The sequence below is a fragment of the Terrapene carolina genome, unplaced genomic scaffold (genome assembly GCF_002925995.2).
Source record: "Terrapene carolina triunguis isolate 2854851 unplaced genomic scaffold, T_m_triunguis-2.0 Scaffold84, whole genome shotgun sequence".
NCBI classification, from domain to species: Eukaryota; Metazoa; Chordata; order Testudines; family Emydidae; genus Terrapene; species Terrapene triunguis.
The window spans coordinates 13,595,381-13,621,043 of NW_020664435.1; the positions used below are offsets into that span (position 1 = coordinate 13,595,381).

General features: G+C 39.9%; 1 protein-coding gene across 3 annotated transcripts in view; it reads right to left on the reverse strand.

Moving 5' to 3' along the window:
* The window catches only part of CREB5 (cAMP responsive element binding protein 5), a 353,979-nt gene that overhangs the window by 113,900 nt on the left and 214,416 nt on the right, over positions 1 to 25,663 (reverse strand). The window contains exon 1 of one of the 3 annotated variants that reach the window (XM_024222902.3): positions 19,010 to 19,053. The exons of the other annotated variants lie outside the window; for them this stretch is intronic. Coding sequence (XP_024078670.1) covers positions 19,010 to 19,020 — 11 coding nt within the window. The 5' untranslated portion in view covers positions 19,021 to 19,053. Of the gene's footprint in view, positions 1 to 19,009; positions 19,054 to 25,663 lie in introns of those variants that run through there. 3 annotated transcript variants of the gene reach the window in all.

Genomic DNA, 25,663 nt, shown 5'->3' on the forward strand with positions numbered 1-25,663 from the left:
GCCTGCTCCATCCCTTTTAAGTACTGTATTGAACATGAAGCTGCAGCTGATTTTGAGGTTGGAGTTCATTTGTTTTCACATCAATGCAATTAATTTCCATTGGAGATTGCATCTTGGGCATTTAATCAAAATAGGCCTAAAATAATTCTGGAAAGCTCATCTGTCTCCAATCTATATAATGTTTTAAAAATTGGATGCATGCCCTGCAATAACATTGCACTTTACAAAGCTGAAAGCTCTAAACTTGGGGGTATCAGTTACATTTAAACCATGGTAAATTAAAACATCCAGTTTCTGGTTTGCATTGATTTATAAATATTGACAAAATTACTTTTGCAGTCATTACCAATGTGGGAGTATGGAGTTAAATTTGCAACAATTCAGGGTTGTTGTGGGTTTTTTTTTTTTTCATTCTTATTGTGGCTATAGAAGCCTTTCATGTTGCAGATTAAGTTCCAGATATCTTGAAAATCATAAATCTTAGGGTTTTTTTAATGAATGCATATGACCGACCCAAGCCAATGCTCATAATAAAAAACAATAATACCGAGGAATATATAATCTGCTGGTTCCCAAGTACAGTTTTATGGCATGTACAGTACAACAAGTCAAGGTGGATGTTTACTGCTGTCAAATGTTTTGAAGACCAAATGAGAGAGGAAATGTGATTAAAAATATTAAAAGGAAAAAATATGAATATAAAGCCTCTTGATTTCATAGTAAAAGTTTACTGTACTCTCCTGAACAGTTTTCAAGAACACAGACTCATAGACTCTAAGGTTAAAAGGGACCATCATGATCATCTAGTCTGACTTCCTGCACATTGCAGGCCACAGAACCTTGCAGACTCACTCCTCTGGCTGAGTTACTCATGATTTAAAGACTTCAAGTTACAGAGAATCTCCCATTTACACTAGTTTAAACCTGCGAGTGACCCGTGCCCCATGCTGCAGAGGAAGATGAAAAATGTCCACGGTCTCTGTAAATCTGACCTAGGGGAAAATTCCTTCCCAACCCCAAATATGGTGATCAGTTGGACCCTGAACATGTTAGCAAGACCTACCAGCTAGACACCTGGGAAAGAATTCTCTGTAGTAACTCAGAGCCCGACTCATGAGAGATGGTAAAATTAGAGGCATTTCAGTTTGAATTTTTTAACAAGTATGTTCAGAACTTCTCTCCTAAATAGTTTTATATACTGTTATACCTGATGGCTTCCAAAATATGCCCATTTATGTGTAATATCTTCATTAAGCAAAAGTCATTAAGCAAATATAAATTTGAATAGACAGAGCACAACCTGTGACCCAGTCATCCTCATAATATCCTGAGAAAACAATATAAAATGATCAACATACACACAACAGCAAAAATAAATGGGCCAGATTCTCAACTACTGTAAACTGATCTAGCTCTATTGAGGACAATGTATCTCATTTATATCTGCATAATCCTGTTCCCATTGAATTTAATGTGAGTGCTGCTATTAACATTAATAAGAGCAGGATCAAACTAATAAATAACTAATCTGTGGTTGAAATTTAAGATACTTTCCTAAGTAATATTCTGAAGTAGTGAGTTACACAGGTTAATGATAGAATATATTCCATAAAAATGTATAGTTTATTTTAAATCTATGTTTTCTAATTTGTGTTAAATATTTTTTATGGCTTGGCAATTCACATCTGCATCTCCTTTTTTTTTCTTCTCCCACCCTCCCCTTCTCCGGCCCAGAAATCTTATTTTAAAGAAAAAATATTTCCCCAAGACAGAATTTAATGTTAAAGATGAGGATAAAATCCAGTGTCCCATTTCAGTATAAAAGGCTTAAGACCAGACCTCAGTCATGAAAAAAAATGCAAAAGCACACTATACTACATCACTATTCGCCACTTTATTCCTACTGTTTTATCTCATCTGTTCTTGCCTGGAAGGGTTCCTCAGGTGGCCCTTGAATGTCTCCCTTTTAGTAGTTCAAATTAATTTTACAATATTTCTGTTTTTCCCTGTTTCCCTTGTGAAGATTGTTATTGAAACACAATACTTTGGCTAAAAAATTCCCTTGTAATGTAAGTAACATAAGTGGCAGTGTTCGAAGCAATTCAGATTGGGCTTTGAAAACTCCTGAGTGCAGGACAGTCTATTACTGTCTGAGATTTCGCAAACCTCTCTATTTTGGGGATCTGCAAAGCTAGTTCAAGTTGAACTAATTTCCTCCCATTATTTAAACACATTTTATTTTCAAAGGCCAATCAATTTTAAAATAAATACGGATTTCTACCGGAAGAGATGGTGTGCAATGTTTGAGGTCTATAGATGGGAAGGCTAGAAATGTCTGATTACTCAGGTCTGGTCCATACATAGTAGTTTTTGTACCAGTATAGATATTTTGGTTAAGGGGATGATTATATAGATACACACACATTGATAAACAAACATAGTTATGCCAGTACAACCGCTAGTGTGGACACAGTTATACCAGTATAAGCTTATTCCCCATACATGAATAAGCTTATACTATATAAGTATATTTATACTGGTATAACTGTGTCCATGCTTGTGAGTGGCGAGGTGGGGGACTCTAACTCTTCTGGTATAGTTATTATTTTTGTGTTTAGACAAGGCCTCAGTTTACATCGGCTTAGTGATGCTGTCCTGAGGCATATCACTCACTGAATGCAGCCCTTCGAGGATCAGCAACATAACTTAAACTGACTGACAGATGCTCCAATATCACGTTCCAGAATATTGCTTTTATGTGAAGAACCACCAAAATAGTTGAAATCACAACGTAACTTGCTTCCCCTGCTAGCCTGACAGAGTAAGAGCATATGAACATTCAGAACCCATTTCATTTTTCAAGTGTTTGCTTGATGGGGTTGGGGTGTTTGGCTGGGAAGGGGAGAAATGATTTTTGTTTGCTTTCTTTTTGGGGGGAGGGGACGTCCTTTTCCATCTCCCTTTTGTAAAAGAGTCAAAAATGTAAGTTTTCCTTAAATTATATGCACATGTCCTAAGACATGTAGATATCTTATAAATATGTAACTTAACAAAAGGACACAAAGTGGCAGCTCCCTCAAGATTGGCATAACTGAAAATAAATTGGATCTTGAGTAGAGGGGAGCAACCCATATAGTCAATCTTCTGGGAAATTTTTAATAATCACCTGCACACTCAGCAACGTCCTGGTGAAAGACCGTTGTGTTGTTTACACCTTTATTTTGGTGGCACCATTCTGCAATGGAATAAATCTATGAGACTGCACTACATACAATAGTCTTCTCCAAAGACATGATCTCAGTTTGGAGAAGAGCAGGAATCTGCACAGCAGTGAGCACGGCTGATTTCCAGGTGTTGGAAGACATAGCTTACTCACTTCACTGTGTTGCAGAGGCATAACAAGTGTGATGGATACAAAGAATACTGGTAAAGTATGGTTGCAGGTTGGGCAACCAGAACAGTTTCTTGATGTTTGTGAAGCTTGAGAAGGGTGAATTTAGCTCTTGAGTCACCTTACAACCTAACAATTCACAAAAAAAGTTTGATTCAGAAAATGTTAAGAGAAGTTCAAGGTTTAAGGCCAGTGAGCCAAATTTATCCCTGGTATAATGCCACTGAAGTCTGTTTATCTCTATCTTAGAAATGGTAATCAGTCTCTTAAAAGGAGAAAATGTGGGCAGTAAATATAAATGATACTTTGCATTTGGCAGAAGTATAAGACCAGCTGTTTGTTCTTTATCTTGTGGCTATACATCTATCGAAAAAACCCTTGCTTAGCTCCTGGTCTTATTTCCACTGTAGACTTAACCGTAAGCCTTAGATAAATGTGGTGTTTGGGGTTTAGAGCTAAGTGTCATTTAATATCATTTCTGATGTCTCCATACATGATAATGAGCTTCTTTTCACAAGGGACTTGGGATCTGATTTTAATTTGTGGTAGGGTTATGGTCACAATAAACGTCTATTTCAGATATTCACGAGAAGTTGCGAATGCAAATGGAAATAAAAAGTGACTGTTTTCTTGTACATTGAAAGCTATGCATGTAAAACATACTTATAGTAAATATCTGTTCCACATGGAAGCCCGCCACAAGTCCATGATGAGACTATGCCTCCTCCTTCAACACCAAAAAACATCATACTCGCGGGTCTGAACAGAGATGCTGTAGTTTGCATGGCAGGGTTTTAAGCCTCTCTTTTGTGGTTTTTAGCCACAGGGATGCCAGTTTGTGTCATTGTGTCTTGCTGACACTTAGAATCATAGAAGATTAGGGTTGGAAGAGACCTCAGGAGGTCATCTAGTCCAACCCCTGCTCAAAGCAGGACCAACACCAACTAAATCATCCCAGCCAGGCAGGAGCGCCGCCAGCTTTTCTGCCGCCCTAGGCGGCGGAAGGTCCCGCCCTGAAATGCCGCCCCCCACAGAGGCGGCGGAAGGTCCCGCCGCCGAAATACCGCCGCGGTCGCCGCCCCCCAAATTGTAGCACCTTAGGCGACTGCCTAGGTCACCTAATGGGTTGCGCCGGGCCTGCAGCCAGGGCTTTGACAAGCCGGGCTTTAAAAACCTCTAAGGATGGAGATTCCACCACCTCCCTAGCTAACCCATTCCAGTGCTTCACCACCCTCCTAGTGAAATAGTATTTCCTAATATCCAACCTAGATCTACCGCACTGCAACTTGAGACCATTGCTCCTTGTTCTGTCATCTGCCACCACTGAGAACAGCTGAGCTCCATCCTCTTTGGAACCCCCGTTCAGGTAGTTGAAGGCTGCTATCAAATCCCCCCTCACTCTTCTCTTCTGCAGACTAATAAGCTCAGTTCCCTCCGCCTCTCCTCATAAGTCATGTGCCCCAGCCCCCTGATTATTTTCGTTGCCTTCCACTGGACTCGCTCCAATTTGTCCACATCCTTTTTGTAATGGGAGGCCCAAAACTGGATGCAGTACTCCTGATGTGGCCTCACCAGTGCCGAATAGAGGGGAATAATCACTTCCCTCAATCTGCTGGCAATGCTCCTACTAATGCACTAGGAACTTAACTGAGACCAACAATTTATTTCCTGTAGGCTACCAAACAGCCATTGGCAAGTCAGTTTTATACAGTCTGGAATTGAACCTAGAGGTGAACGGTTCTGTAATCCATGACCAGCCCCCTGAGTAATCCAGTCCACGAGACAGATTTAAACTGGAGTTACTCAGATTTACACAGTTTAATTCAGGGCACAGTCACCCTTACACCACCATACCATTCAAGCAGCCAGGGCTGCCTCAAGAAGTGGATGGCGCTCTCCGAAAAGGACGTTAGCTGAGGCAGACACAGTATATGCGGATTCAGCTTATTCTCTGGGCAGCAGAGTTCCTATGAAGCCCTGACTGTGATTTAAAGTTGCCCTTCCCTTGGCAGAACCCCTTTGGCAGGATGCAATGCAAAAACAATCTGCACTTTTCTTGGGTGAGTTCACCCTCAGGCAAAGAAAATTGTGCCAGTCCTTGGAGTTGAAGGAAGTTTACCCTTCTTACCCTCCATACCAGTAGGGATGAATCAAGCCCCTTAAGTTAAAAAAAGAAAATCCCACACTGGCTGAAAAATGTATCAGCTCCTCCAAAACCAAGGGCAACATCACTGTTAAAAAAAGGAACCTGGGAAACTTGTTCTGGCCCACTAGGATTTGCAAAATTGCAATGATATAAATTTGAGCAAACCTACAAGTTCAGAGCAGCTGAAGAACAGGCAGGTGCCAATCCAATTTATGAACAAGAACAACTAGTTTGTATTCCAATACCTCTGAATCAAGTAACTGGGTGATGATTTTAATAGCTGTAGGAGACAGTTGGGGTATTTAAAGCAACATAGGTAAATATCTTAAGTTTGATTGTAAAACAAACAGCAGCAGAACAGAGAACTTAATGTAGTGATGAAAGGCACTAATACTTAATCGTGGCTTGATAAAGTCTTTTTACTATGCTACTTTTTCATGAGAAATTTTTGATTTATTTAACCAGCAAAACGCACCCAATTTGACTTTCCTAATTACTGAACGTCTTAGCCTGGGTTTGGGGTTTTTTCATGTCCATCGCAAGTGCATTATTTAAAACCCTTTGATGCTTCTCTTGAAAAGGATTTGCTAGGAAATAAATCATGCTTATTTGCAAGAGGAAAAACAACAACAACATTGCCATAAAAGTCTACAGAAATAAGACGTATTGGTCACAGGTGTGTGACCAATGTTGTGATTTCTACAGTACCTGTTATTGCTAACAGACTTTACTGAAACCCACATTCATTGCTCCAGAGAAGCATGCCACTTAGCGCATAGGTTCTCATGAAATGTTGTTCACTGGATGGTTTATGATTGTGTCTTTACACTAAATATGAAGAACTCCAAACTACCTGTATACCAGCAAGCAGCTCCACTCACTCACTCTTGCATGATATCCCACAGTCCTACTTTTCTGAAGGCCTTTCTCGTGTGAATAGGCTGCTGTGACACTTAGCTGAGGTTGACCAAACCACAAACTATTTTATTATGTTGTGCAAAATCCTATGTGCAAAACCCCTCTTTAATTAAGACAGAGAAAACAGCACTGTGATTGTAATTACCTAGGACTGCTTTACCCCTGGGAATAATGAAATAAAATTGGTCCCTCTCTATTTTTGTTTTTAAACTGAGTAAACCAAAATCAGTTTATTCAACTCAAAGTAAACCAGACAGATCTCACTTCTAAAAGTAAGGGGGAGGGGGAGATGACTGGAGGTTGGATATGCAAGGATGACTGAACTGCAAACTGCTGGCAAAATATTTGGCTTGCTGTTGGTCTATGGCCAATGTTTCCTTTGTAAATTAATCTCACATCTTTATTAAGTTAAGCATTTCTTCTTCTTTTTATTTGAAACATATTTTAAATATTTTGCTTTTATGACATCCTGGAACACGATATGTCCCCTTTCAGATCAAGAAAAATGGGAAAGTCTGACATTAGGCACAATCACATAAACACGCGCTTCAGCCAATCCGAAAATATTTTTTAAAAATAATGTGTCAAGGATCAATGCAGAGAGAAACAACCAAATGGCATCCTCGCATCATCTGCTGGGGAACACTAATCCAAACTGCTTTCACAAAAGAGACCTTGCTATATAAGAAATGCAAATACACCTGCAAGTCCAATAGTTTTTTCCAGACTTCCTATAAGATTTAAGCTTACATATTTTTCAGTTGTGATCTTTCTTGAGAAAAAAAGTCCATTAAAAAATCCCTTCTAAATGCTATATTTAATGTGTTTTGTTTATCTCACCCAAAGAACCTTCATTTTTATGACTAACAGAGCCCAACTTTTACATGGAATTTCATGGATTTCTTCATTAACTTGTGATTCATCCCACAAGAAAAAGAGAGAAAAGAAAAATAATCTAGGATTCTTCCTAAGAGGCCGATATTGAAAAGTGTTTAGCAATATGGGTGCCCAACTTGAGACTCCTTTTAGAGACCTGATTTTCAGAAGGGGGTGTACAGCATTTCTGAAAAGCAGGCCCCTTTGAGGCACCAAAATAACTAGTTACAGTAGGAAGTCTTGGACAGATGCTTCAGCTCTGAAAAGTTCTAAGCTATCTCATGCTAAATAAAAGTGCAAGCCTACACAGAAGGCACAAACCTACACTTTGTCCATTCATGGGACTCTTATTGAAGTGAACGGGAGCTCTTGTGTGGAGGTCTTGGTAGGATTGGACACATTAAGTGTTCCCCACTGAATACTCTGAAAGGGTAGGGAGAAAAGCCATCCCCCAAGTCTCTTCCATATACCTTTTTCCAAGGTCATTAGGCCCTGATCTTGCAAACACTGATGTGAAAGTTTCAAGATAAGGACATCCGTAAGTGTTTGCAGGACTGGGGCCTTGCAGGATTGACATGGCCCAGAACAAGTCTAAATTAAAACATAATTTGATTCAGTCATCCCATTCAAATTTAGAATTGTTACAGATGTGGGCAAATTTTGGCAATGAGTTTTTCTAAGCCAAAAAAGTGGGGAAGATAAAAAGATATTTTTCACGGTCATATAGAAAGCTGGAGAATGGAGGAGATTATGCGCTCAACTAAATAGTAAAGGAATTTAATTGTAATTAGGGCTGTCGCAGTTAACTCAAGTGATTAACTAAAAAAAAATTAACAATGATTAAAAAAATTAATCACGATTAATCACAGGGTTAAACAATAGAATACCAATTGAAATTTATTAAATATTTTTGGATGTTTTTCTACATTTTCAAATATATTGATTTCAATTTCAACACAGAATACAAAGTGTACACTGCTCACTTTACATTATTTTTTATTACAAATATTTGCCCAGTAAAAATGATAAAATAAATAGTATTTTTCAATTCACCTCATACAAGTACTGTAGAGCAATCTCTATCGTGAAAGTGTAACTTACAAATGTAGATTTTTTTTGTTACATAACTGCACTCAAAAACAAAACAAATTTAAAACTTTAGAGTCTACAAGTCCACTCAGTCCTACTTCTTGTTCTGCCAATCACTAAGACAAACAAGTGTGTTTTTACATTTATGGAAGATACTGCTGCCTGCTTCTTATTTACAATGTCACCTGAAAAATGAGAACAGGCGTTCCCATGGCACTTTTGTAGCCGGCATTGCAAGGTATTTACATGCCAGATATGCTAAACATTTGTATGCCCCTTCAGCCACCATTCCACAGGACATGCTGATGATGCTTATTAAAAAAACAGTGAGTTAATTAACTTTGTGACTGAACTCCTTGGGGTAGAATTGTATGTCCCCTGCTCTGTTTTACCCGCATTCTGCCATATATTTCATGTTACAGCAGTCTCGGATGATGACCCAGCACATGTTGTTTGATTTATGAACACTGTCACTGCAGATTTGACAAAATGCAAAGGTACCAATGCGAGATTTCTAAAAATAAATACAGCACTCGACCCAAGGTTTAAGAATCTGAAGTGCCGTCCAAAATCTGAGAGGGACAAGGTGTGGAGCATGCTTTCAGAAGTCTTAAAAGAGCAACACTCCGATGCAGAAATTACAGAACCCGAACCACCAAAAAAAAGAAAATCAACCTTCTGCTGGTGGCATCTGATTCAGATGATGAAAATGAACATGCATCAGTCTGCTCTGCTTTGGATTGTTATCGAGCAGAACCCGTAATCAGCATGGATGCATATCCTCTGGAATGGGGGTTGAAGCATGAAGGGACATATGAATCTTTAGAGCATCTGGCACGTAAATATCTTGCGATGCCGGTTACAACAGTGCCATGTGAATGCCTGTTCTCACTTTCAAGTGACATTGTAAACAAGAACTGAGCAGCATTATCTCCTGCAAATGTAACCAAACTTGTTTGTCTGAGCGATTGGCTGAAGTAGGACTGAGTGGACTTGTAGGCTCTAAAGTTTTACATTGTTTTATTGTTGAATGCAGGGTTTTTTTGCACATAATTTGACATTTGTAAGTTCAACTTTCATGATAAAGAGATTGCACTACCGTACTTATATTAGGTGAATTGAAAATACTATTTCTTTTGTTTTTTTACAGTGCAAATACTTGTAATCAAAAATAAATATAAAGTGAACGCTGTACAGTTTGAATTCTGTGTTGTCATTGAAATCAATATATTTGAAAATGTAGAAAACATCCAAAAATATTAACATAAATGGTATTCTATTATTGTTTAACAGTGTGATTGATCGTAATTCATTTTTTTAATTGCACGATTAATCATGATTAATTGCCCTAATTGCAATGCAATGTAAAGGTCTCAACTGGGAGATGCCCTGCATTCAACATTCTCAAATCTTATCAGCCTTGCCTATTCTAGGGTTTTCAGCAAAAAATTTCCACCATTGCTGCTGTCAGTTCAGCTCTACTACGTTGTGCAGGGTCAGAAATAATGGTGGAAAAAATCCTGCAGTTGCCGGAGCCTTTTCTACTCCAGGTCTCCCACCAATGATAACACTAGTGGAGTATTAAAAACCTTAGAAAACTTTCCCCAGGAAATTGTAATGGAGACTGTCTGCCAGGAGTACTGATGAGATTTTTATATTGGGACAAGGATTTCAAATCATTAAAGGGCATTTGCAAATTAGATAGTCTCACTTTCTCTTCACCAACGGGAATTCACTACTATTGAGGATTTATGCAGGAAACTTCCATTAGCCCTAATAAAAGTTACAGCTATATCTCACCTGCCCACAAACACACTGATGAGAAAATAGACCCCTTAAATCTGTCAGTATTTCTCCTATTTATTTTAACCGTTTCATCACTTACTGTAATTTAAATGAATATCATTAGAATAGTAAATGTCAACAAATACCATCACTGCAGGACCTTAAATTATGATATATCATTTTCATTACAATAGTGACCAAAAATCCCCTTTGTGCTAGGCGCTGTACAGATACATACGAACATATGGTCCTTGCCCTGTTAACAAGACAGATAGGCAGACAATAGACAAAAATATAGAAGCAAAATGATTGAGATAAATACATGTCTTGTTAGTTACTTTTTCATCCCTAGCCCCATCTGCAATCCCACCAATCTCTAATGCCCTTCTTCCCAGACAACCAGCTCTGCTATTGCTGCTCTCTCCCTCCTTGCTACCCACCCAATACTGATGTCTGCTCTCCTAGTTCTCCAAGCACCTTGCTATCCTACCTCCACTGAAGCTGTGTGATACTTTGTAGATTTAGTTCACACAGGTTCATATCAACTGTTTCCAGTATGGGTTCACAAGGCTTACACTCACTTTCACTTGGAATGTTTCATTGGGCTGTACTAGCTGATAATCAAAGCTCTACAATCTGTTTGGAGGAGATGGGGAAAGAAAAAAGGAAACAATGTATTACAGACTCTGTAAGACCCCAAATCAAAGCAAAATTTATGCTCATCTGCCAGGGTTTGGATCAGGTTTTTGCCTGAATGGGTTGGACCTCTTTTTGTAGTGGAGAGAGGGATTTTTAAAAATTCTTTTGGGAATTTTGACTGAGTCTATTAATTGACATTGAGCCAATCAGTTAATTCATTTGGGTATTTAATGTTTGTCCCATTTGATAATTACACTACACAGATGTTCAGATATTCCTCTGAAATCCAGTACACTCTGTCCTCAATATAAGACTCTTGGATAAAGCAGACTAGTGTCCCTGTGCACCCAATTCAATTGAATCTCCACTCTAAAATATCACCTCACAATAGCAGGGCCCCTTTATAACAATGCAAAATGTTGGTCTTCTCAAGCTTAAGATCCAGTATTTAAAGAAGATGAAAGGGATCAGTTAGGTGGTGCATGGATATCTAAATGTCACTACTGAATATACTAACACCAACCATACTTCTTGGGTGCAAGATGAAGAGGTTGAGACCAAATGCTAAGGCCCACCAGAATCCAAAAAGATACGGGTGCTCTAACATTAGCGTTGTCACTTCGTTGTCTTTTGCATTAAAGGTGGTCAAACCCCCACTCCATGGAAAATTTAGATTTAGAAACAAAATATTTATTATTGTCATCAGTTTTCTGCAGAAAATTTTGACTTTTGTCACAAAACAAAACCCCCACAAAACTGACCACATTCCACCTTCTCACAACTGAAAATCAAAATGTTTTTGATTTTGGCAAACATTTTCAGTTTTCTGACAAAAAAATGTTGAACGCTTTCCACACAAATTTTAATTTAGTCAAAAACCCAATTTTTAAATCAAAAAAAGTTTTGATGGAAAATTTTTGGCCCACACTCCTTTACATATCCAGGCAGAATCTTGTTAATCCACTTTTTAGTGAACTGCACACTTTATATTCCACACAATAATACTGGATGTCTTTTGTCACTTCCCAGCAAAGATTTAATACCTGATGCTGTAATGAGGTCATATGAGACTCAGATATTCATCAGCACAGCACAACACCGGGGGGGAGGAGGAGGGGAATAGTACATCTTAGTTCATAACACTGTAGTTGTCCAATAAATGTGTAGGTTTAGCCTCAATTATTTTGCTCCCTCGGCCACTCATATTTCTATATATATTTTAAAGGAGAAGCCCGTTTATTCAAACTGTTTCAAAGACATCAATCATCTTCAGATAAATGGAGATTTTTATAGTCAAGGGAGCGACAGGGTAAGAGAAAATGGGCCAAATTTTCTTCTTCTGTAAATGGGCACAGCTCTAATGGCCTTTGCAGAGCAGCACCCGGGTACACAGCAGAGAATGTGACCCAATATCTTTCTCTTCATCTGGTTAGCTGTCTTTTGCAAACTGCAGGAAATAGTTCCAAGTAGAGCATGTGATATAATCACAGTTATCTTGGATTCAAAGTCAGAAACCCTACCCTATGTATATAAATGTCTTTGGTAGGTAATATTGTACCTAACAACATTAGTATGTAGGACTGTATAGAAGAAATGGCTGTGACACATGAAGTGCCCAGTGATACTGCTGTATGAAAGGTGCTACACAAAAATAAAATGTACTGTATTCCACATATTGTACCGTTTAAGAGCAGCATAAAATACCCACTTTGAAGAGTAATTTTATCTACTGATATATCCTATCAAATTGCCTGGTTGTAATTCTGATGTGCAGAAAGCTGCGTCTTTCTTTCAGGATTGTAACCAGGGTGTTCATACCACTGTTATTCATTTTAACACTGGAACCTCGTGCTGTGGCTATAATGAAACACCAAGGCACTAAATTAATTATGGCAGTGGGTCTGGAACCAAAAGTGTTCTATTGAGTGGGTGATATTTTACTGGCTGTATCTGAATCTAAGAATTCTACAAAACAAAATAGACCAAGTGTTGCGTTTCATTAGGCTGCACTGTTTGATAATCAAGGCTTTACAATCTGTTTGGAAGCGAAGAAGAAAGGGGAAGAAGAAAGGAAACAATGTATTACAGACTCTATATGTCACATTTAAGAGTAGACATACCTGCTATGGGAAGGGTGGTGCCCAACTATTGGTAGTGATCCAAAATTTGTGTTAATCTATTGGGTCATCTTTGAAACAAAGTAGCTGTCCAGAAGAACACGTCCTGAAGATGGAAGAGTTGCAAAGATGCAGGTTTAGGGGAAGAAAAAGAGAAGAGCTTTATAAGCTCATCAAAAGCTCACTGAAGTCAATGAAAAGACTCCCATTCACTCCAACAGGCTTTGGATCAGGTCCTAACTCAAGACATTTTCTTCCCTCTCCAGAATTGGCTGGACAAACTGGAAACGGTTTGGGCAGTGGGACAGTGCACTCCACCCATAAACAGAGCACACATGGGAGAATGCGCTAGCAGGCAACAGATATTTTGTCTCCAAGCCAAGATAAAGGGTTGTGTCTCCTACCAGCCCACCCTCTGAGACAATAGTATAAAAGGCTGTAGTGAGGCTATGTCTCTGAGGAAATCTAGGAAGGAATGCCATCTGAGTGGTAAGCAGGAAGACATGTGCTCCCTGATGTTTGGTGTTGAAGTGGAAGGCATTAATAAGTGACAGGGTGCAGAAAGTCACTACCAGCTGGAGCATTTCCACAGAGCTCCATCTTTCTTTGGGATAAAGGGAAATATAAATCTGAATACAGGAGCAAATTCCCATCAGGAGAATCACCACTTCAGCTAGGTGGGAAAACTAAAAGATGGGCAAGTCCTTTTGCAGTAGAGAGGGAATAACACAGTTAAATGGATACTAACAAACACTAAACAGTGATGGCAAAATTACTGTTTTGAAATTATAAATTGCATCCACATTAACACCAAATGAATTAATGGAGATTACCATTATTATGATGAGTACCAAATGGTTTTAAAGGGATTATGGCAAACAGGAGCTGGATGCAAGGAGTCAATTATCTACTTATTTTGTCCATCTATTATTTAAGCGCAGAGAAAGACCTCGCAGTCTCTTAATACTAAAGTAACTTAATTTATTATCCCAACTGTAGTTTTCATGGCAAGTGAAGGTGATTTTAACAATTGGGACTAATCTATGCCCAGCCATGTCTGAGTGAACAAAGGAGCAGGCGGAGGTAAGGGGGGGAAAGGCATAAGAAGCCTTCCCCTGTCCCTTTATCACCAGTGCAGGCACTTGGCACAATTTGGTCTGTGTGCTCCGTTGAATGAAGGTCTAAAGGTGAGGATCATGCTACCATCATCACTACCTTACCCAAAATGAGAATTGCTCTGACTCCAACACACCCAGGGCTACAAGATCTGGCCAAATGTGGATAGGAGTGTACTCCGCCCCTTACAACGACTGGTGCAGCAGTTTAAAGTTCCCAGAGACTTTGTATCTGATTTTTCTTGAATGCTTTTATAATTATGCACCTAAAAATGTTGTTGTAGAAGAGAAATTCTCATTCCATGAGATGGCACAAAGACTTGGCTATAACTTTGGCAGAGAAGGGATAAGGGGAAAAAAATTACTATGAAGACAAAGATAATGGTAACTATGAAAATAATTTTATCACCAAATATAATATGTTGCCATCAAGGGATAGGTCTCAAATCCCTTCTTGATTACACACCAGTTCTGCACTGGTATAACTCCATTGATTCACACTGATAACCTTGGTGAAAAATCAGGCTGATAGTGCATACTTTCTATGAGTGTGCAAAAAACACACCAGTTTTGCAGAAAACTATCATGATGGCAGCCCCTGATAGTCACTTGGAATTTTGGATTTACAAAAATCTGAAATCTTGAAACAAATCCAGTGAAATCTTCTTGTTATGAAGCAAAATCAGCTCGCACTTGCTCTCCCAGAGAACCCCCTTCACTAAGAGTCTGTGAGATCCCCTTTACCTGGAGTCAAAACATGGAGGAGAGCAGGGAGCTGATGAACTTTATAACTGACCCTCTCCTGGGTTCTATTGGACAGTAGAAGTTGGCTGGCCCACTCTCTTGCGTTCAATTCTTGGGGTTCTAAAGATAGTCAAGTCAGTATGGAAATGGCACCAAGTTAGTTCCTCAATCCACAGAAAATATTCTCATCAGCAGAGCAGACCGCTGCCTGCCCCCCAATTCAGCACCAATTTAAATTTGAGCACAGCTGAGCAAAAATTTTCAGCCAAAGCTTTTTTTCAGCAAAAAAATGTACATTTGGGTTGACCAAAACATTCAGCGAATCCATGTCAATTTCACCCTCCTCCCCCGCAAAAAAGCCTATGAAAATATTCTGAAAAAAAATCAAAATGTCTTGTTGGGACATTTTCTAAATGAAACGTTTTGATTTACCGATTTTAAATGACAAAAAAAAATCTGATTTTTTTGGAACTGCCAACAAACCAAAAAATCAGTTATTTGCCCAGTTCTAATTTTAAACACTAAACATGGGACAGGAGTCCTTGGAATTGTCTTTTAATGTGGTTCATTTGCTAACATGAGAACACCAAGCAGAGATAAAAGTCAGGGCAGTCATTATCAGAATGACTAAAAGTAGTGTCTGGAGAACCGCTGCTGCCAAGTGGCTGAGCAGCCAGACAGTTCCCCTAACATTGGCTTCTGTGGACTGGAAATGGGTTGAACTTGCTAGCTCCACAAACACTAAAGAAGGGGGACAGCTGCCCAGCCAGCCATCCCAAAATACTTTGCCACAGGGGTTTTTCAGACCCCTTACCCTCCTTGTGCAGAAGACAATTACGGATAAGGAAGACACCCTGGGCCTGTGGGGGAAAGCACCTGTGTGGGAAGAGAAAGCCTGGCTGAATCTTCTTTGTGGCTGGCATCAACTTCTAAGAAATTGGTTTTAAAAATGAACCATGAAACCTTGTGAATTCAGGCTTCCTTGCAAAAGTTTTGCACAGCTCTAATAACCATGGCTGACATTTTTCAAAAGTATCTATTTGTTTTGGGTTCCCAGCTTGAAACACCTTCGGCCTGAATTTCGGAAATGCCGATCCCCCACTGCTCCCATTGATATCAAGTGGAGGTGCGGGTGCTCAGCACATCTAAAAATCAGGTCCACGGTCTTTCAAGCTGGGCACCCAAAACTGGAGGAACCCAAAAAGAGTAGCTACTTTCAAATATTTTGTCCTATATCTATTTGCATTGCAAAAGCACCCATCACTCTGGACCCTTCCTACTATTGTTTGATTTTTCTTGGGAGCAGTTGGGAAGTGCACACTGCAATGTTTATTGCATCTCATCAGTCATGTGCTTTTATTGTTGGGATATACATGAGAGAGATTCAATCTCCTTTTCTATTGTGTTACACTAAAGTAAGTTTATTCTAGCAGCAGAAGTGACCAGGAATACAGATATCTGACATGCAATGTATTTTTTGGAGGGGGCAGTCTTCAGGATTTCCCCCTTTACTCCTTTCACCTGGCTTCAAGCCCATTGTGGGATGGATGCAGCTCCCCGTGAAGGCCATCAGTGTGCTACATGCATCAGTCATAGGGTATTCCTTAAGAGCAATATGATATGCTCTCCCAGCCCTATAGAGGATGTGGTGCATTGCTTTCTCAGCACTACAAGCCCCTGATGGTTTGAGATACATGAGATCCAAACTACCTCTCTCTCTCTGTAATGCAATGTGTTGCCACTGGACTGCTAGACTGGCCTGTATAATACATTTTATATACATTGATAAGGGAAATAACATGCACACAGTATGTGTGTCAGGATAGGTATCTGTATAGACGCAAACAGATTGTGGCAAGGCCTGTATCTGTGCACAAGAGGGGGAGGATAATACAACAAGTCATCCTCTACTTTGTACTTCTGCACAAGACCAGCCACAGTGTGCTTGGAGGAAGCAGGCACTGCACAAGCCCTGACAGTCATTCTCTTCTGTCCCGTGTTCCCCCCCTCCTCCCGGCCTCTCGAAGGGGCAGGGAGAGGAAGGATGAGGGAAAGGCAATGCCATCTACCAGAACTGGTCAGGCATAGGAGGATCACACACTGCATCTCCCCAAAAAGTGGTGGAGCTACAATAAACATTGCAGTGTGCGCTTCCCAAGGCTTCTAGGAGAAAATACAAGTCAGACAGACTTCCTATTGGAACTCCCAAAGCAGTACAAGTCCCCTCTGCAAGACTGATGCCTTCAATGGAGGGCTGGGGAATGTGACCCATGTGGCATATCTGTATTGTATGTGGCACACTGTTGGCCAAATATTCAGTGTGGCCTCAGGCTGGCCTTTAAAACTGTACAAGTCTGGCACATGAGCATGGCTAACTATCCAGCTTGAAAATCGGGGCATTTATGAAAATGTGGCTACATGTTTACTGTGTGGAAAATTATAGATAGGTTCTGCAGCGGGATATCTGGAGACCCAGGAGAAGATCAGGAGTTAAATTTGGCCCCAGAGAGGGTAATAGGGTTTCATGATTGTAACTGAGAACAAGTATCAGGGGGTAGCCGTGTTAGTCTGTATCCACAAAAACAAGGAGTCCGGTGGCACCTTAAAGACTAACAGATTTATTTGGGCATAAGCTTTCGTTTTTTTACCCACGAAAGCTTATGCCCAAATAATTCTGTTAGTCTTTAAGGTGCCACCGGACTCCTTGTTGTTTTAACTGAGAACAGTATTTTACTTACTCTGGTCCCAGTTCAGAAAAGCACTTAAGCACGTGCTTAAGACCATCTTTATTCAGCAAAGCACTTTGATGTGCTTTGCTGAATTGGGTCCCTTGTCTACTGCTGAACCAATGGAAGCCACTCTCCTTGTTAGCATCATCATCAGTAAAGTCCCTGAGTGGGTCTCTTCCAGGAATGGTATCATAATGGCAGACAACTTTTGACACAGAAACCTGATTCAAAGCTCCTGTGAGGAGACTGAGTACTTTGAGGACACCTACAGATACCAGGGATCTCTTGTTCAGCCCACATCTATGTGCAAGCGCCATACAGATAGCTATTTACTTCATGTTAATTCCTACTTGTCCCACATGAATGGTTATGTACTTGCACCTGCACACCATGAATCTACGGAGGAAAGAGCACATTTTTCTATACATGGTTAGTCTCAAGAAAAATGCCTTGAAGTCTGTTCATGGGAAGTACAAATATAAGCACCTGAAGGCCCTCATCCTGCAAAGAAAGCCCCACAGACTCGCCTGTGGCACTGGATGGGTGCAATTTATGTCCATGTGGTTTACTCTGCAGGATTGGGGCCTCAGCAATCATTAGTTTAAAAAACAAAAGGCAAACAGAGTCAGAATGATGTCAACAGGCATTAGTGTGGAGCTCCAAGGCTCCTAGGGATGAACTACATAAATTGCCTCCTTAAATGATTTATTTTCTAGAGAGTATCTTTAACAGTAAGACCTTTTACTTGCTCTATTAGACAGCGGCTAAGCTGGTCTCTTCATACAGTTACAAATTCACCAGTTACACTTAAAGAACCATCCTCGCTTGCTCTTTTCCTTTTTCTTTTTTTGGGTCTTTTTGTGAAAAAGACACCCAGTTTCAAACCATTTTAAAAAATATCAAAACGCTGGTGGAAAATAATTTGCAGCTGTGATAATATCACATTTTTTTAAATACCATAATATAGTTTTACTTTTAATAATAAAAGATAAAAAAGAGAGTCTGTGAATAATTAGAGATTGCAGTCTGAAGCCAGTTACAGTCACTGCAATTGATAATAAACTTAAACCCCCTTGGGAACAGGTAAATGCTTTGCAACCCTGACCCCCTTGCTCTCACATTACTTAACAACCCTGCAGTTCCAGCATTACATCACCATTCAAGCGATTGGTTCCTGCATTTTAACTCTCTCCCTGTCTCCTCCGATTAGGAGCGACACAGTGATGGGGAAGGGGGGGGACTTCTCTTGAGTTTGCTGCTCCTTGTTTGGGTTTGGTTCATTTTAAAACCAGCTTCTGCTCTACAAGTCCAGGTTACACTCACCAGAAAAAAACTCTAGCAAAGTGAAAAGGAGAGCAGGAAAGGGGGATCGAGAAGTAGGAGGAGAAGAAAGGGAAGGAGGAGGGGCGGCAGAAAAGTCTATAAGAAATCAGAAAAGGAAAAGAAAATTAAAAACAAACCTCATGGACATCACTGAGCCTGAATTCCCTGCTGAGGTGCAGAACATGAGAGCCCTGGAATGAGTGTATGTAGAACTTGAGCCAAAGCTTAACTAGCCCGAGTGAGTCATATCCTTCCCATTTGATTCCAGTCCAAATGATGATGTAATGCTCTGGCCCTCTCTCTCTCTCTCTCTCTCTCTCTCTACACTACCTCCCGCCTCCCTGCTCTCCTTTTTAGCTCAGTGCTGGTGAAGTCACCGTTTAAATCTGGCAGAACTGAAGCAAAAACTTCAATGTAACCAAAACAGCCCCAGGCCAAGTTCCAGACGTACTGAGACTTGGTGGTGCAATTGCCATTGGAAACGGGTAAACAGAGAAAGAAACAGTGCCGCCTCAGAATGGCCAGAGCAGCTGCCTGCGAAATCAGAGTAAAACCCGGGGAACTGGGCTGTCAGTGATTTACTGGTTTTGATCAGAAGATATTACACACACAGAAATGCCCATGTGTTTCAGGACCTCAAGAAGGAGAAAGAGCAATTGGGAAAGGAGAAGAAAGGGAGACAAGGAGTGTAGAAGAGAAAATTTTGAGTGTGGAGGTGATCTTTTAGGTTGTGGGGAGAACAAATATTCAATATAGGCATTTGCACTTGTAGAGGTTTGATTCATTAAATCAGAGCAAATCCACTGACTTCAAGCTGTGTAAACCTGGCAAGAGCTTGAAACCAGGCCCCCCATTTTTGCAGGGTAATTGTGGGGCTCTGTTTGAGTTTCTTGGGCTGTCAGTGAGGTGAAATGTGCAGGTGTTTTCTTTCCAGAGAATTTCAGACTCTTATCTAAAAGCAACAACAACAACAAAAACCAACCACCAAACCCTATTGTATTCAATCACACCATTGCAGCACCACTATATGTTCAGTCTTGAACTTAAAGAGATTCTTCTACAAGCTTAAGAAATATCCCATATACTTAAATGGACAATACACTGGAACTGGTAAAGATTGCTTAAAAAAGAGGAAACTTTTCAAGTGAAATATTGTAGTTATATGACACAAATGTTTCCAACTTTAGCAGCTATATTACATAGGGCTGAAATACACCATGTGTCTATCAGGGTAGCTTAATGTCACCGAGGTTTCTTTTACTGTTCTTTCACAATTACTTTTGATCCATGGAGTAAAAACGTAGCTCCATTGTAAAATGCAATGCTTGTGTTTTTAAAAAGTAACATTAAATTTCCTATCACTCTATTATCCTTGAATATGCCAAATGGGAAAACATAAGTTACGGAACTTCAGAAAGATCAGCATGACTTGCACTTAGAACATTGCAAGGATAACCAGAATAGGCCCTCTTTAATTACAGGTCAAGAGAAGAATTTCAACAAGCAGCTCAGAAAACCCAAACACTACCCTATACAAATAAAACTGAAAAGCCTTTACTGACATCTGGGTTGCCAGCCACATCCACCTTTTCCATACCTATCACTTCATTGGACAGCTCAGGGTAAATTTCAGTATTACAAAAGACTTGGGGGGGACACCCAGAGCTTTCATAAAATCTGGTGAAAATACAAAAGCCAATGATATTTTGTTCATATTATGGTTTCATTTTATAGCAAAATATTTTCTATTGCTTAGAAGCATCTTGGCAGTAAATGGCTCTTTGTAGCTGAATGATTGATCGCTCCAGCCGTTTAATGCCCCATATGCTGCAAAGCAATAGTGATTATTGTTAAGTAGCGAAGTTTTCCCAGGATGCTGTTATGGCTATCAATGTTCCTAAAGATATATACTTCCAGGGGTCAATGCTGCTAATTTCAGCTTGGTTGGTTTCAGTCATGAATTTAAATGATTAATTTTCTGGGCATATCAGTGTAGGACACAGGCAGGGTGAGAAGGGGAAAAAGCAGTGGTTTGTCCCATTCAAATGGGAAAGCAGGCTGCCCTCCTGCGTGACATCCCCAATCGATAGTGATACTGCAGCCACACTGAGTGACACCTTTATCAAGCAAAGCAGCACTGAATTAGAGGTGATCGGCCATAATTATTACTGGCGCCACCGAAGCCTGTGGCTTGACGGCATCAGATGTGGTTGTTATAAAGTTTAGTCCATTGTGTCAGTGGCCTATATAACTCATTTATGTCTGAATTACCAGCTATTGATTTTTTTTTTGTCTTCTGTAATGTAATAAAATAAAAGTTAGATCATTCCAAAAGCTTTCTTTTAATTCCAGGCCTTTCTGGCTGTTTTATTTTTAATCCCAATCCTTTTTCTTTTCTTCTTCCTCCTTTTAAAAAAAGCTATATTAATTTTCTTGTGAAATTGCGACAGCTCATCTTTCCCTCTCACTCCCCTTTTATTTTGTTTTCTTACACTTGCAGCTCTGGGTTACACAGCTTAACCTCATTATCTGCCTTTCAGTTATGCCATTGGGATTGCTATAAACAAGAGTGGTCCCAAAGCAGAACCCTGCCCCTGAACACCCCCAACTTTTGAGGAAGTAAAGGTCTGATACAGGCATAAACTCGGGGGCTGAGGTCCATGTCTAGTAAAAGAGGAGCTGCCACTAGGGCAAATATTTGCAGACAGAAAAACTATTATACTAATCAGTGAGGTGTTACAGATCTCCCTGCACATGCACATGTATCCACTCCTACAGCCTTTACTCATTACTAGCCCCTTTGGCTCCAATGGCATTATTTACAGGAGTAAGGCCCATAGTTCGGCCACCTACTCTAAGTAGAAAGTAGCTGGAAGAGAAAATTCTGTTTGCCCAAATCAAGCACAGACTCCATGTTCCCCTCTATGGATATCTTCTTCTGCTAAAGGGGTATGACAGTGACAATATAGTAATGCTAAGTGGTCCATTAAGTCATTAATACTTACAGAAATATTGTCTCTGAAGGAAAGAGCTCCTTGAAATCAGTTTTTTTTTAAAAGAAACAGCACTGATTCAAACAGATTCTCATGAATTAGAGATTTCTCAAATGAACAGATAAGACCGGTATGGCCTGGACAGCACATGAAGACACTTTTAAAAAAGCCAAACTGTTTTTATACCAAGTTCATGCTTCAAAGGAATTTAAAAAACATTTGTACTTGTTGGTGGGAATGCAAAAGGTTCTTTCCATCTCAGGTATTTTCAAGGCCTATTGATTTTTTTTTTCCTTTACAGGAAACGCTGTTTTCCCATTTTCCTTCCTGTGACCAGTCAATGATAAAGAATATCCTGTACTCAGAGGAAATTCCACTCACATACAAGAGCTGCCCCTTTTTATCTGTTTATTAGCCTCTTTTTCTTCTCCCTTCCCCACATCTTGCCACTATCCTTATGTTTTCAGCAGTCAGCTACACTCAAGAATAGGCCTGTTGTGTTGGGAGTTGTGGGATGTTTTAATTCTAATGGGAGACTTCTTCAAAACAGTACCCAAGCCAGTCCAGTAATGATTCCAGCTTAGCTGGCTAGCTCCGGAATGCTTACAACACCCTCCCTGCAGCGTATTTCATCCTTAGGGAAAGGGTGGTGAGGCACACCACAGCTGTTTGGTGTAACAAAAAATGACAAATTCACTGCTTCTGCTAAAAGATTCCAGTCTGAACAACATCTGAATTTTGAGAGCTCAGACCTCAGGGCACACTAGGATTATCTCAAAAGCAGCAATATTATAATAAGGAAATTGTATGGACTGCTTGAACATGGTGTGAAAATAGATTGAGAATGTGACTGGATAAATCATTGGTTCTAAACACATATGCACGGGCAGACCCACAAACTCAATGGCTCTGATCCTGTGCCTGTTGAAATCATGGGCAATGGGCAAAAGATAAGGCCCTAAATGTAGTGTAAAACTGCATTTATTATATATTTTGTATACACTACTTGGCTTTTTTATGGGCTTGATTGAGAACAATATTCTATAACAATTATTCCATATCGAGGATGATATGTTTGTCATCCAGACATTATTTTCATTTTTAAACCTAGATCCTTACAGTCCCTGTGGAATTAAGGAGGCCAGATAATTTTAGGGTTAAATAAGCTTTAATGACTATCATATGTACAGAGCCTTAAACCTAGCATTGAAAAACTATTTTTTTAATAAGTGGCATCTCTTCCTTTTTTAATTTAAAATAACCATCCAGGTGGTTTCCTAAGGATTTCTTTGCAAATTGCTTCCAGTGAACCTTTCCAGTCACAGACCACTGCAAACCCATGTGGTGTTATTCAGCGTTCGGTTCAACTTGGGTGTCCTGTGTTTTTATAGTGGACAGAGTCTGAGGAATTGTCTGCCCAAGTGCCTATATTTAAGGGCTCGATTTCACAAGATACAGAGGCCTCTGGCCCTAATCCAACAAGGATTTAAGCATGTGCTTAATTTAAGCATGAGTGGACCCACTGACTTCACCTGAACTACTCACAAGTTTAAAATTCCACTGGGGAAGTGGAATTTTCTAAAGCATCTACGTGACTTAGGAGCATCACTCCTATTGACTTTCAATAGGACTTAGGCTCCTAAGTCACTTAGGTGCTTCTGAAAGTCTTTTGCTGGATCAGGGTCAAAGTGCTCAGCACTTTTCAAGATTGAACCCTAAGCGAGGTAAAGCATGTCTCTCTGTAAACTCCCTAAAATGTTTTAAAATAAAATAGCAAGAAATATTCTTTGCAGGAAACACCCTCAAAGTTCCAATATATCTGTATTGTATGAAACTTGTTTGGACCAAATCTCTCTCTCTCACACACACACTCACACATACCCCTTGGGAAAGGTGCAGGGTTGATAGCCCTGGAGACTGATGCTCTTTAATAGTCCACAAAATATGTACAATACAGGCACGAATGGCAGCGAAATTTCCCCTCATTTCACCATGAATCTCAACCATGACCTTAAAGGACAACCTCTAGGGATATGAGAGTAGTTAAGTCTCCTAGCCCATTCCATTCTTAACCTCTCAGGTGAGATTGTTAAGCCAGTTAATGACAACTGTGCTAGCATTTTTTGTGATGTGGACATTTAACAACTAGGAAATAGAATGAAACATCACCTACTCATTAAACATAGGCCAAATAGCCTTGGGCCAGCTTTGAGCTGATGACCTGAAAGTGAAGAACTCTGTATCCAATTACCTATCATTGAGTCAGCCAGTCCGAGTAGCTAGCTATTTTATTACAGCTGTAAACCACAAATGCTTACAACAAATAATGCAGCAATTTATGCAGAAGAGTAACATTTTACATTTCTATAGCACCTTTCACCCTGAAGGATCCCAAAGCACTTCACAGACTATATATAAAAAAACCAAAGAAATGTAATCACCTCTGACAAGAACAGTGGCAACCAGCCAGCACACTGCACAAGAACTGGGGGAGAGGAAAGGACAAAGGTAAACACCCACTGTTTTTAAAATGCCATGTAATTATCAGTGTTTATGAAGAGCAAAGTGAGACCTGATTCTTCCCTCACTTATATCAGCATAATTCCATTTGCTTCAATGGAGTTACTTATTTACACCAGCGTACGCTACTCCGTAATGAGAACCATAATTATTTCTATTCTCACTCTAGGAAACGTTGTCACTGTTATCTCAAATATCTCAATCTTGTTTTTCATAAAAAATGGGAAATAGGATCTGTTTCCTCATGAAAGCTGGTTGGGAGTTTTTCAATGATTTTTTTTCCAAAAAAAAATTTAAATAAAAAAAATGCCAGTTTTCCAATTTGAAATGACATTCCATTTCAAAACTTAAGCTAAGCTTCAGCTAGTGGAGGGAAAGGACAAAAATCAAAATCAAAATTTCAAAATAAGTTAAAACATTTTGATGGACCCAAAACAACTGCAAAAAATGTTGGAGTTTTTTGGATCACAAATATTTTGGCAATTTTGACTTTTCGTCCCAATTTTCAGCAGGAAATTTTTTTAAACTCTTGGAAATATTTGCAGGATGGGAAAACTGTTTCCTGCCCAGCTCTATTCTGCATCCCCTCCCAGTGTACTTCAGACAAGAAGAGAACTGACCTCAAATTGGGAGAGCAAAAATTGAAGTAATGCCATAAGGCAAGTCTGAGCTGGGGAGCAAAGTACAGGAGATCGGTAATACTGTAGGAGTAAGCATTGAATAACAGTTCAGATCAGACTCTAAAATTAATTTTAGTCTTTTCATGACATTTTTTCCTTATAGGTTTTCTTTAACCATCTGTTTTATTCCTTTAGCCTGAAAAATAAAATAATAATAATAATAATTTATAACCCGGTGATTTTTTTTTAAATCAGGCAAACCCCTGGGACTTAACTCCTGTTGGGGAATGGGGTGAGGAACAAATTCTGGAGCTCAGGTCTCTCTCACTTTGGCACTGTAAATTCAAGGCACTGTCTACTAATAGCTAGTGCTACGATTATGTCACGGAGGTCACGGAATCTGTGACTTCCGTGACCTCCGTGACATTTTCTGCCCCCGGACTGAACTGCTGTTAGTAGGCAGCCCTGCAGCTCTTAGCAGCTGCTGGCAGAAGCCCCCAGCAGCTCCTAGCATCTGGGCAGCAGGGGGACCCCGGAGGTCCCTGGGGGTCCCCCAGAGCTCCCATTCCCCCCAGGTGGGCTGGGCTCCCCGCAGTTGCCCAGACGCGGTGGGCAGCAGGATTCCCTCCACAGCAGCCTAGCTGAGGGGGGTGGCCAG